General features: G+C 38.2%; 1 protein-coding gene across 18 annotated transcripts in view; it reads right to left on the bottom strand.

The window, feature by feature from the left end:
- The window catches only part of ATP2B2 (ATPase plasma membrane Ca2+ transporting 2), a 175,363-nt gene that overhangs the window by 42,493 nt on the left and 118,634 nt on the right, over positions 1 to 14,236 (bottom strand). For all 18 annotated transcript variants that reach the window (XM_086619166.1, XM_009988232.2, XM_086619169.1 and 15 more), the window contains 2 exons: positions 6,193 to 6,434; positions 5,411 to 5,645 (listed from right to left, as the gene is read on the bottom strand). In XM_086619166.1, coding sequence (XP_086475292.1) covers positions 5,411 to 5,645; positions 6,193 to 6,434 — 477 coding nt within the window. The remainder of the gene's footprint in view (positions 1 to 5,410; positions 5,646 to 6,192; positions 6,435 to 14,236) is intronic.

Raw genomic sequence — 14,236 nt, 5'->3', positions numbered from 1 at the left:
ATACATATTATGGCATAGATTACAGCTATTTGACTTTTATGGAATTGAGGTTACACCACAGGCAAGACAAATCTTGTAGCAGAAAGAACACAAACTGGTTTTTAGATCATTTGTCTGAAGTTTCTCCTGACTCATAAAAAGGACTGCTCTGCAGCTTTTTTGACCTTTAGCATCAAGGTACAGCATGCTCAAAATACATGAAAACATCAGCTGAGAATAAATATATTTTGTACAGAAAATTATCTGATTTCTGATTCAAACATTCCTTTCAATAAGATTATGTAAAAAGTTATTGTAATTTAGCACTAGTGCTATTACACTAACTCATGCATATCAACAGGTGGAAATCCTAAATATACTAGTTCAAAATTTCATTAATAGTTTACATATTCTGAAACTGTAAAAATGAAGCGTGATTCTAGTTGCGCTCCCTTCTGCACGAGACTGACTTTTCCTGCTGCACAGTGTACATTGCCAGTGAGAGAGAATTCAGTGTGTGACAGGGTCCAGGAGATTAATGTAGAAGTTACGTATTGACTTGGCATCACAGACAGCTTATTTAAAAATAGAAATAGAAAGGGAGTTTTTGCAATTAAAATGTGCAAGTGCTAGGAAACGGATTCTTATCAATTAAATAAATCTCTTTTAATACAGCTAACTTGGGTATATTAAGTCAGTGCCTACAGAAAGGCTATATATTTATAGCTCAATGTCAGATGGGAAAAAATTGTATTCCTTTAAACTATATAATAATTAATGATAGTTTATTATTAATAAATATCACTCTAACCAACGAATATAGCCTTATCACATTGTTGCATTATTATGAAAGCATTATTTCTTCAAGAAATAAATAACAATATTATTTGACATGGAAGAATAAGAAGTGTGTCTTAACACTTCGAGAACAGCCTTAGACAGAGACCTTCAGCACACCACAACTTCTCCAAATTTCCATTTTTACCTAGAAGAGACTAAGCACATCCCAGGACTCCTCATGAAGACAGAAACCGATCACAGAGCTACAAGAAACTGAACCGCCTTACTACAGAAGATAACAAAAGACAGCTATAAAGCAATTATAGGCTGCACTGGTTCTTACACGTGGGGCAGCAGAGAGGTACTTGAAGTAGAGAAGTGACAGTCTGAGAGGAAAAAGATACCCAAAAGATAAGCATCTGAATATGAGGCAGTGATCCTAAGTAAATCTCCAGACAATCTGAAGATTATCTCACAAGTTAAAATAGCTCCAAAGACCTGGCTTGCTCTGCAATGTTGCCTAACACTCACAATCTACGTATTGCATACGTAAACCGTATTGGAATAAACTCCTCACATGCATACACTTGGCCACTGACTGCAAATTGCTGCTGCACTATCTGACATACTCACATAAAGTAACGGGATTGTCCGACTGGGATGAATTATGTCAGCAATTGTGTGTGTGGACCTGTTGATTTTCTATAGAAACTGATAAGCAAATGATTATGAAAAGAATTTTAACTTTAAAATAATGATAATTTCTTTTTAAAAACACACAAAAAATATGGTTTAATTTAAGAAAGAGTATCAAAGTGGGTATCACTGGCTACGATAGCAAAGCCTCGCTATGTTCTCCTGCCGGTTTGGGGCAGCTTGCTGATCACAGCCGCTACCACAGACGTAAGTGTACTGTAAACTCCGTGCCAATTAGAGTGGATTAATCTCATCCGTCAGTACAGAAGATATTAAGGACCCAACATCTACAACATTACGCTGTTAATTTTGTGCATTTTATATATTTTGATTTCTTCTACAGCTGCGAGGATGTGGCACTGCTGGGGGCAGGACAGTGCCTTTTACTTGACCACCACTGCTCTGCCCCGGTGTGGCAACTGCTGGGCTTCTAAGGATTTTGTGGGGCCAGAAAGGCTCTAAACCTCAGACTGGACCTCAGACTGAAATTATACGCCCTTAAACCATGTTGCAGCTAACTATTATTCTAATCAGTGAATGCAATTTCACACCATGTTTCTCTACCTTTATTAAAACACGTTTTCTCAGGAAAAACTAATACTATTCTCTTCCATAATGGTATAAGAAACGTCTCTAACACTTCTAAGTCAACTCAGATGCTCACACAGAGGACATGACGGCTCAGCTGGTCAGTTGTGCTCTTTCTTGTTTAATAAACACGAGGTAGTTGTGAGGCTGCTATTTTCCAGAATGCCTCACTAAACTGACAAATAATTTGAGGATCAGACTAGTACTTTTCCCATGACTACGAAGAAAATCACCCTCAGACTGCATCCACAGAACGTGCTGTTTGCAGAATGACCCTCTGTCAGTACAGATTACAGAACCAAGAGAAAAATTACGGGACAGAGGTTTATTGTCCCATTTTCTCATCTCTACTAACAGAATATTCTTCCCACAAGTTCTATCCTGGATGCACTGTTTGGACCTGAAGCCTTTTAACATTATGAAATAGGCTTCTATGGGGGATGTACAATCAGGTTATATCTATTACTTCAGCAAATGACTCCTGATTTACCCAGTCTCTACATCAATAATCCTGACTAGATCCCATTTGCCCATTTGGAACTCTAACTGTGGTGACCCACATGCACAGGCTATGGCAGATGTAGACGGGTAACTGTAAAACCAGCACAGGGTGTGAACCACGAAGGAGAAAAACAAATCCGTGCAAACAGAAAAAAAGGTCTGTTCACATAAAGTGCCAGTCCTATTCAACAAGGTCATGGGAGGACAACCTAGTTACAAATACATCTCAAACTCACATATAACTAGAAAAATAATTCTATTTTCCTCTTCTCTCATTTTTTGGACAGCTGGTGGGTGGTATCTGATTTAACATTGTGTACAGTAATTACAGTTAAAATATTGTTCATATTTTTTTTATTGCTGTAAGGAAGAAAGAGTGTTGGCAGACTGAGTGGGCAACGGAAGCAGATATTTTCCATCAGTTTTCCAAAGTTTAAGTATACATTTTAAAATTTTCTTGTTTATTTTCTCTCTACAATGAAAATCTTCTAATGCATGCACAGATTTTTCAATGCAGGAATATCTATCAGAATCAGGCGACAAAGAAAGAGGTGACATTTGGAAGCGATTTATGTTCATCTCCCAGGAATAACAGATTGGAGGTGTACATTGGCAAATCAGTATAAACCAGTACAGACTCAGTAAAACCAATCCAGAAAGACTGTGTGTCTTGCAACGAGGTAAGAAGTTTTACTGCATATTCTGGTGTTAAACGAAAAGAAATTCATTATTTAAATAATAATCTAGAAAGAAAATGTTTTCCTGCCTACATCTTCTTTGATCCTTTACGCAGAAGTCAGACTTGACCTCTTTATTTTTAGCAACACTGTTCATTTTTACCTCAAGCTCCTCAGAAATTATCTCCTACGAAATGAGAGCAGTTCTCTTATAAAACGCACTCATAATAATCACATGAAAGGACAGTTTGCAGCTATTTTCAATAATAACTGCAAGTGGCACTGCCACCCATTCCCTCTGTCTGTCACATCACACACAGCCTGACTTAAAGCTATTTTCTAACAACATGTATCATCAATCAGTTTTGGAGGGAAGGAGGACTGCTTCACAGTGCCAGTGGTCACTGACAGTTAAAAACATCCGGAGTTTATACGTATATGTGAGCTAGAGCATTAGGAGATCACTGCAGGCAGAACATTTCAAGAATGTTTTTAAATATTTTTAAAGACTTGCAATGTCAGGTGTAGGGACAGATAGATTAGCAGCAAGAGACCATCTGATGACAGATAAAGCTGAATGCTGTTTATCTGATGATTGTGGAGATAAGGAGTTTGCCATACAGTTTTCACCTAAGCAAGATTTACTTTATATTATAACCTTCTTGATACTGGAAAAAAAACCCAAGAAAGTTCATTATCACACAAAGCATAGTTGTGCAGTTGGTACCTGTAGGTGTAATTATATCACGCTATTTTCCAAAGTCACAGCAGTGAGAAGTATGTAAAAGCCTTCTTTATAAAGGACTTATGAAAAAAAATCAGATTAATATATACTTCTGATGTTTTGGTAAAAAAAAATAAAATTTCCTAACCTGTCTAGCATTGCCATCAGTTCTCAGTGGATCAAATGCAAAGACTTAGATGTGATTAAAAAAAAGATCCAGCAGAAATGTAAAATGAGCCAGAAGAATACAAAAGACAAAGATTGGTACCAAACTACTCACTTTTTGCAGCATCAGAACCCACTCTTTTTGCATAAGAGAAATTTGAATTACCTTTCAACGCCCTTACCCCAGAGCAAACCAGTCATTCACCATCTACTGAAACAACAGCAGAAGGGAAGAGCGGATTTCTTGGCGCAGAGTAGGAGAGCACGGATCGCGGCTCCCCTGGCAGGAGGTGCTGGGGCCGGGGCTCCCACATCGCACCCGGCGGCTGCAGCCGGGCCCGCACGGCCACGGCTGAGTCGGTGAGAAAAGCACCAAAGAGAGACAGTGAAACACCTGCCTTCTACATGCAGCGCCCTCAACTTTGGGACTCACCTTCTGTGCCTGTTTCTCAACTGTGAAATTGAATCGAATTGTGAAATTCTGAACTGTGAAATTGAAAATTGAACCTACTGTCAGGATTCATTATCAAGCACCATATACGTAGGTCAGAAAAAAAAGTTTCTACTCCCTAATCTATCCTTTGTATTACTGTAGAGAATATCATTTACAAGTGTAGTAGCAGGCACAGGCTTCCAGTGTGCACACCCACTACTGATTTTCTCAGTTTAGTTGAGTTGAAATTTTAGTCACATTTTGACAAGCCGTTTAAGCATAGCATCCATGAAATACGCAGCCTTTCCATGGCAAAGCTCCTCCTTGTTCAAACACAACATTAAGAACAGTTTTGCTGAGTAGCCACCAGTTATAGTCTTAAGGCAATCAGTAAAGTGGTAACTATTATGGTAAAGCACAAAACTCCAAGACTGTGTGCAATTTCTGTGGAAATCAAGCACATTGCAGGTATAATCACGGCAATGATAATCTGCATGTCTCCTCTCTACTTTCAGAGTTGCACATCACCACATTAAAAGAAAATTCTTTAATATCTGGGAGTATAATAAAACTTCTGCTGATCAGTCTTCCTCTATACTGCTCCTCGAGAGAAGGTTAAGTTATCTCAACCCTGTAGTTCAAAAAGCCCTATTTTGCTTTATTTAAATATCGGGTGATTAATAGTTGATTTTTATCAAGTTAATTATTTGACTTTTTATCAAGTAAAGTCTATTTCCAAAGCTCACTTCCATCTTCTTTGACAGAACCAATTAAAAAAAAAAAAAAGATTAAAACTGCTGGAAATCTCTGGTTCAATTTCCGTTCAGTTCTCTGAGACATGCTCTATAACATAAGGATTTGATATACCTCTGGCCTTACTGGGTCTTCAATGCCAACAACGCAAATGCAAGTCAGGTCAGATAATATGTCATTTTCGTTGTCCCAGTCAGGCTCCGGGCTGCTGTTAAAGTCTCGGAACGCAACGCAGATAGTTCTCAGTCCATCACAGGCCATAGGTTCAATGACTTTCTTCACCATTTCATCTCGGTCACGTGGTCTGAAGATACGAGGTTCACCAGCTGCATTAAGGATCCTGGAACATCTTTTTTAATTATGAAAACAAAAAAAGTTGATTGTGTATTTTCATGACTGCTGAAAAGTGTGTTTCATTCAACACTTTCCTTTTTTGATGTCAAGTTTTAAATTTCTAGTGTTAATTTCCAGATGAAACATGAAGATTCACTACTGAAATATCAGAGATAATTTGTTTGTAACCTATTACAGAGATGCCAAGAGCCCTTCGTTATTTCGTCAATACCCATGTAATTAACGAGTTGACAACTTACAATGAAATTGAAAAATCCTTATTTTCCAAACAGGTTGAACATAAAGAATCCATTCATAAACTACTGAACATAGAGCCAATTCTTTGGCTAGTCAATGATATGGAAAACAAGCCAACGGCTCCATGAGAGCGAGCACTTAAAATAAAAATTTAGAAAAGAACAATAACAGTTTATCCTACTAAAGTGTGTCATATTTCTACCGTTAAGAAGCAAATTCCAAATACCAAAACTCCCACACATGTCTTACTAGCGTGAGAATGTTCTGCGTTTTGGAAAAGCACAGTATCGATCCCGTGAACTTACTTCTTCAGAACAATTTCAGAAGCTCCTTTGCTGTACATTCGGAAACTACCATCGGGCATTTTAATGACAGTACTCATCGACTTTCTCACAGAGTTGAACGTGTAAACTTTATAGAGTTTCTCCTCGGGGATGAGGTTCCGAACGGGCTCATAATCCTGCTTCAAATCCAGGACAAATCCCAAGAGGCCGCACTCCGTCTTATTGCCTACCTGGCGAGGCAGGCCACCCTCTTTTTCTGGTGGCTGAAGAGAAGAAAAAATTCAGATATGAATTCCTGTAAGGGAAAGCAGTACACAGTTCCTGCCCAGTAATTAATAACAAAGTTGCACTGTACAGTTTAAGACCTGGAACTCGTACCTGTGCAGTCATGTGTCTTCCAATTTTTAAAAGGTAGCAAAAAATCCATAGAGCTATAACAGACTTGAAGCAGCTACTCTCACGACGAGCAAAATCTCTAGGCAAGGAACTACATTTGGTCTCTGGCATTTCTTTTCTTTTAAATTAGCCATTGGCAGTTGAATAGCTCGTGATGGTTAGGCAGGACATCAGCACCAATGAAGTAACTGTCTTTAAGCCTCAAAAATAATTAATTCTCATTTGTCACAGAGTATTTCCTTTTCTCACTTGCTTAGAATTCTGTCATTTTGCTGACTTTCAAGGTTATAATGGTGAGTTCAAAAAATACCTGTCTTTTTTTTTCTACCAGGCATTTTTTTATGTAAAAATAAATCTACATCTAATCATAACAGTAAATCTCAGTGAAAAGGTATTTCCAACAGTCCATAAAATAATAGCTCTACATCTAAAAGTACCTGTGTCTAGAGTTACTGTACTTCAGTCTGCTGCTTCAGACAATAAATGCTTTATATGTTGGAAAAAACAGAGCAGGCCAAACATTTTGCAACTCCTGACAATTCTCAGTCCTTCTGGGGACAAGGAAGGTTCTACTTTCCCATTCAAAATCTAAACAAACATACACACACATAATTTACAAACTTTCTTGGAGATGTAATACACCCCAAACAAAAAGCTCCTGTGCTGTCAAGACTCCAGATCGCCCTAAAGTGACTCATGTGTGAACTATAGACTGTTGCTAACTTAAATTTTCTTGTATTCAGTAGAATTAGAAAAATGTTGCTTAAGCTATATGGGAACCAAAAGAAGGAAAAGTCCTTTCACAACTTAGATTTGCAGTGAAAACAGGTTTTGATTTGACTCAAGACAAGACTGTAAGTCATCATTTTCAACGCGTCTTAAAATTTTGCCTCACATTTTGCAGAATTAGGACTGCAGGACTATATTCAGAATCCATGTTTCATTTCACCATAGACTTTAAAATTCATTCTACTTCAAAAATAGGATTCCTAAGTAGGTGGAATTCCCTAACATTGTCCCTTAGTGGGATGAGGGGCAACGCAGTTACGTAACGATTAAAGCAGCAAATCAGTAATTCTACTTTAATTTGAATTCTTACAAGAAAAATATGGCCACAAAAAGGGAAAGGGGGGCCTTTAAGTAAGTGCGAGCAAGTAAGTAAGTATTCCAGATAACCACCAACTGCAGATGGTATAAAAAAGGAAAGTCAGATAATAGTAGACTGCTCTAGCACTGAAGTAAGCAAATAAACACAGATTTTTCCACAAAAGTCATCTTTCTATCACCAGAAAATATATACCTGGTGACAGACAGATTAATGTCATTTCTTTTTCAGAGAGATGCATCTATGGTGAGCAATACATAACAACCTAAAAATCTCTGTCTCAAAGAGATTTATCCTTCCAAAAAGAATTAAAGCATCTTTCTTCTATATGAACTGTCATTTGTACTCAGTTACTCCAGGGTCAATTTAAAACACTGACACTCAGCAAAAATGCTAATATGATATATTAATTTTATTATATGCTGTAACAACTTGCTCTGCTATAATTCCATTATACTGTGATGTAACTTCCCTCTGCATTCTCAAATTCACTTAAGAATCCCTAATTTAAAACCCAAGAGCTTGTAGTTCTGTGCATCTGGAAGGATTGTTATATTCAGTGGACATGAAAACCTCAGGAGACAAAAAAATACCCTTTAAAATCCGGTTTTGTTTAAACAACTTAGGTTCTTTTTCATGACATTGCAGGCACACAGTTCCTGAAACATGCTAAGAACTTCAGGTTTCTCAAAGCAACAGAGTAACTGACTTCACTGCCTGGCTAGTGATGCAAGGAAAGACTGATTTTTCTGTGCACATCATATCAAAATCATTCCATTTTAGATCTAAATCCTCACTCATGCTTTGGTTCTCTCTGCTACTGAAGTCAGTGAAAGTTGACATTAAATGTGAATGTGATCACGTCACGAGCAAACACACACTGGAAACCAATGGAAGACATCAGTTTCTTTCCATCGAAAACATACAATCCTACCCAACAGTTAATTTATACATATGATTCCCTCATGACCTGATGTGAATGGATATTGAGAAAATAAAAATCTACTCACATTCCAAAATGCATGAAACTAAATATTTGAGCCCTTCTAAAATTATTTTTATTTCAACAAAAAGATCACACTCTCCTCTTCTTACTATGGTCTAAAAATAGATTTCTTTTGTGAACATCTTTTAAATGCAAATACATAAGCCAGGGGAAAAAAAAATGAGTGAAATAAAAATGAACAGATATTTCAGAGAGGTTTCAAACTCTAGCAAGTGGCACCCCCCTCTAGCGCAGCTGCTGTCTCCGTGTTCTTTGTGCGCTACATGATCACAAAGCATATGGTGGGGAGAGCTGGCAAGGAGCACTTCCTTGCCTGTGCTGTCGCGGCGCACAGTCTGTACGCCAGAACTGGTCTCCTCGCAGATTGTTCTCGACAATCCTTTGCAGAAGCTGCTGGCTTTTAAAACTTCCTACCGTGCCGTTTCTAAATTTATTTCTTGCTGAAATCTGCAGTTTATGGTACCTGGAAAACAATTAAAAGGGCAGCCCAATGGGGCTACTTTTGAATAATTAACTAGGAACCAATTCCTTGACTCCTCGGAGAATGAAAGCCCTTTGACAACATATAAGAGAAAGTCTCTGAACTGTGATGTGCGAACAGGAATTAGTTTTTTTGAATGCCCTGTTTCTCAAGAGTTCAGTGAGATCTTTTGTCAGTCACGAGACAGCTGCGTACTGTACAATCTTCCACAAGGAAGCGACTGATCCAGTGCCTTCCTCCAATAACTACTCTCCACTGATCCTTGTAAAATGTTTTCAAATGTTTCTCCCAAGTCTTTAGATTATGCATGTACTACTAAGAATATTTCAATTGTAAGTAATTATTGGCATGTAAAATAAACTGCAGACAGCTGTTAAAAAAATAGTTGTTACAACTATCAAATCAAAATAGGTTTCTAGGTCAAAGTACAGCTGCATTATTAAGGCTTAAAAACACCAGCCCAAAAGCTAGTATTGACCTGATACTGAATTTGGATTCAAAAGGAATTTTCAGAATTATATCACCAGAAAATAATTGACTAATAAAACTGGTTAACAAGGACAAAAGAGAAAACTGTACGCATAACTTTAAGAGGTGCTTCAAAATTTAAAATTAGGTTAGAAAGTTCTAATGCTTCCCCTTTTTACCATAACACTTTCTAAACCCCATTTTTCTCATTGCCACTTTTGATGTGACAAAAGAGGACCTGGCAAGAAGATCCAAGTAGTCTTTCCAAATGAAAATGTTCAGGATTTCACATATATTCTCTGAAGTCATTTTTTTAACGTTGTTCTACAGATTGCACTACTCCTTTGGAATAATGATGATTGTAAATATATCAATTTTATTAAGACAAAACCCTAACTTTGCTAGAATATTATATCCATATTGAATGTTCCACTTCAACTCCATTCACAACAGGCAAACAGACTGAGAAAAATACATTTTCAAAATTAAATTGTGAAAAGTTCCCACTCTATGTTTCATTTATTTAAAAAAGAGAAAACGAATCAGGATGTGCAGGAATTGTCTCTGTATATTTAAACAATATAAAAGCAAAACTTAGAATAACCGAGGAGGATGAATGCTGTTCAAATCATGTGATATTTTTATTTTTAAATTCCTAATAATGCAAAAATGAGAACTACTGAAAAATTGTAGTACTATCAAATTAAGAGATGATCCCTCATTACATGATTTGAGTCAATGGTTTAATGGAAGACATCTAAAGCAAGATTAAAACACACTAAATCTATAATCAAATGTATCAGCTTTTTGTAGATACAGTTTAATTCAGCTGACATCAAGCTAAACCAAGATAGATTTAGAAATGACTGTTTATCTTAGAGAAAAACTTAAAAATCAGAGGATTGAGTTCTTTTTAGCCAAGGATTGAGAATCTAAACCTTTGTTTGACTAAATAAAGTTTTCAATTACAATGGGAAATGGTTTCGAAAGATGTGTTGAAAATAAGAAAGCAACTGTTCTCATTTTCATTTGTGATTTCTCTGGGATCCTGTTAACTACAACAGCTCAACAGCAGCACTGCTTTTTGTGTTTTTCATAGTATGGCCATTTCCACAGATCCTTCACCCCAGCTATAATCTGGAGTCAGGATGCCAAATGCCAGAAAAAAAACGCTTGTGGGAAAAAAAAAAAAAAAGAAGACATTCACCTCTAATGGTGGCATATAGTTTGGGCTCATGGATTATCAACAGCGTGTTTTGTAGGAAAAAGAATCAGACAGAATCAAACAGAAGGTAATGGGAGAAAAGAAAGTGTTTTTAGTAAATTCCTCCCTTATTACCAAGTCTCTCCTGTTTTCTTTAAACACTTCCTACATGATTTAGACACTTAAACATCTCCATCACAGACAGGAGGACAGGGAGCATTTGAATTAAAAATCGGTGGGAGGAACAGTATTAAGAGAAAAAAAATGGGTTTACACAGATGTGTATTGTTAAACAAGCATGTCAGCAGTATTCCCTAACATAAAATAGGACTACAACAAAGAAGAATGTAGAGAGGGAAATAAAAAAAACCCCATAATTAAATATCTGAAATTTCACTACTGTTGCCCTGTATTGATGTGTCTCCCATATTTCTACTCTGAAAAGTCTGAAAAAGGAGATGCAACAGGTAATTCCTTTTGCTTCCCATTATCCACAAACCCCTAATATCCACAGCAGCTCCATTTCTTGGGAAAACGTGCACAAAATAGGTCACCTCAGGTTCTCACTATTTACTCCAAGCACCAGCAGCCACCATCGTAAATCTATCAAAGTTAAGGCAACTTAATTCCAAACCCTGGAATTAAGGCACTGGTTTGTTGGCCAGCCCGATACGCATTCCAGATCTAGACAACCTAAAAGGAAAGCACTCGAAGAGGAAATGGGTATAAGCTTAGTCAGGGGAGATTCAGGTTGGATGTTAGGAAGTATTTCTTCTCTGAAAGGGTTGTCAGCCACTGGAATAGGCTGCCCAGGGAGGTGGTTGAGTCCCCATCCCTGGATGTGTTTAAGAATAGGGTGGATGATCTACTTAGGGATATGGTTTAATGGGGATTAGGGATGGTTGGACTCGATGATGTCTAAGGTCTTTTCCAACCTAGAAATCTAATCTATGAAACATGTTTCAGCACTCACAAGACAAAATTTGAAGACCAAAATGAGAAATTTAACAACAACATTGTTTAATAGTGAAGTCCTGCACTTGTAAGTTGTTGCTCTGTATCAGTGGCCAGTGAGGCTGCCTTCTCACTGCACGGCCCCTTCCTTGCTACGCGCTGAGCGCAGGCAGCGGTCTCACACCGTTGAGACATCCGTGCTCCAGTCGAACTGTAGCCCCGAGGTATGTTTATATTGCAGGCCAAGTGGAAGGCAGGACCACAGCTTGCTGGCAGTCAGATTGTTCAAGCCATACGATACCCATCACATCTCACATCAGAGACTGCCCAGGCCACCCAGCTGAGCTCCGTTACGCTGTCTCAGCAAGAAACCAGTAGCACCAGCAGCCCACCCTGTCACTCTCGGACACGCGCTCACCCTTCCGCCGACACACGGCAGGCTCTGCAGTGACAGCAGTGTCATCTGGCACTGCTCGCCAGCACAGGCCCCCATCTTGTTATCTCACAGCCATTTCGCTACCAGATCTGCTCAAACTTCCAAGGAAATTGGTAACATGAATTTGTGCACTCATTGCTGCATCGGGTGTAAGAAACAATATATTTGTGCAGTAACCAGAACAACGGAGTTTTTTAGATACAACTGGTGTAATTACATCTACCGCAGCAGTTGGAGGATATTCCAATCCAGGCTTCCTGCATCGGATTAGCTCTGATGCAGGATAAGATAATTATTTAATATTTTTTCTATTATCTGAAGACAGACGTGAAAATGATGCAACAATCTACTTAATTAATGCAACGCCGTGGTACCATGTAATTCTCATTGCCAGCACTTGAGATGGATACAAGTTTATTTAGATATAACTTTATGTTAAAATGGCGTATTTCAACATCTCTTGTTGCCTTGACTAGTAGCAGGGCAATAATGGTATGAAAAGGGGCCACAATTACATACAATTATGTAATCTATCAGTGTGACATTTCCTATCAACATGGCAAAGTTAAGAGAACAGCAGGGATGTGGCTCAGTGAATATGGACTCAAGCTTGTTTCAGCTCACGTAATGGGAACAAGGGAAAAATGACACTATCCACAAATTCCCCCAAGACTGATTATGAAAGAAGATGAAATCATGCATGAAGAACAGGCTAAGAGACTGGTGTGACAGTCTCTACTCCCTCTCTCCTTGACTGTTATCTATTTATACATTCAAGGAGATAATACTTTGCCCTTAATAGTAAACAATTAAATTATCCTTTTAGTTAGAAGGACAAATTTACTGACGGTTCATTTGAATAATAAAAGGATAAGGCCAAAAAATACTGCCACAAAGATGAACATTGTTTCTTCACTACTTAAAGGTAAAGAGATGGATGTGTCAGTCCTGTACACATTTTTCACAGAATTACAGAGTAGTTGAGGCTGGCTGGGAGACCCCGTAAGCCCAGCGGCCCTGCCGACGCAGGTTCAGCCAGAGCAGGGCACTCAGGGCTGGTCCAGGTGGGGTTTCCACACCTCCAGGGAGGGAGGCTTCACACCTCTCTAGGCAACCTGTGCCGATGCGTGACCACTCTCACAGTAAAACGTGTTTTCTTACGTTCAAATGGAATTTCCTGCGTTTCAATTTGCACCTATTGCCTTTTTGCCTTCACTGGGCACCACTGGGAAGAGCCTGGGTCTTTATTCCCTCCCATCAGGAATTTACACATATTGTTAATGTCTTCTCTGAGCCTTCTCTTCTCCAGGCTGAACAGTCCCTGTTTTTGCAACCTCCAACGTGCAAGTCAGGCACTCAGCCTCATGATCCAGATGAACAATGACTTGAAACAGTATTGGCCCCATTATTGATCACTGATACACACCATTAGGGAGCGACTGTGTCGTCACAACCCCCTGAGAGCAGCAGCTCAGCCAGGTTTCAACCTACCTCACTGCCCACTTTTCTAGTCCGTATCTCAACAGTTTTTCAATCCACTCTCAAGAACAGAGGATAGAAGTTAAAAACCCAGAGAAAACATTTATATTGTCTGTGCATAAATTTTCAGACATGCAAAATGTTGACACATATGAGCAATTTGCACCATTTGCATAAGAATATTACTCCTAGATATAAGGAAGTTTTTAGAACTAATTAGAACAAAAATCGCTACTTCCTTCAGCTTCACAACCAGAGAAAAAGTGGGATAGCTATAGTAGAAGCAATGTTTGAGGTAGTTAACAGAGCTAAAATTAACGACATTTATCTGTGTAATTAATTTATTTGGGCCCAGAGCAAGGATTTCTGATTTCAAATTATGAAAACGTTAACTTTTAAAAATTAATAATATCTTTTCATAAAGTCCTGCAGATGCAACTGAACAATACTTATTCTAAGGAACCAGACATTGACATCTATGTTATATTTATACATTACAGTTCATTAGTGACTCCATAATAAAAAGATGTGTCACA

This window comes from Tauraco erythrolophus, chromosome 12 (assembly GCF_009769465.1).
Source record: "Tauraco erythrolophus isolate bTauEry1 chromosome 12, bTauEry1.pri, whole genome shotgun sequence".
NCBI classification, from domain to species: domain Eukaryota; kingdom Metazoa; phylum Chordata; class Aves; order Musophagiformes; family Musophagidae; genus Tauraco; species Tauraco erythrolophus.
The sequence above is the reverse complement of the archived record's forward strand: the minus strand, read 5'-3'. Positions and strand labels throughout refer to the sequence as shown.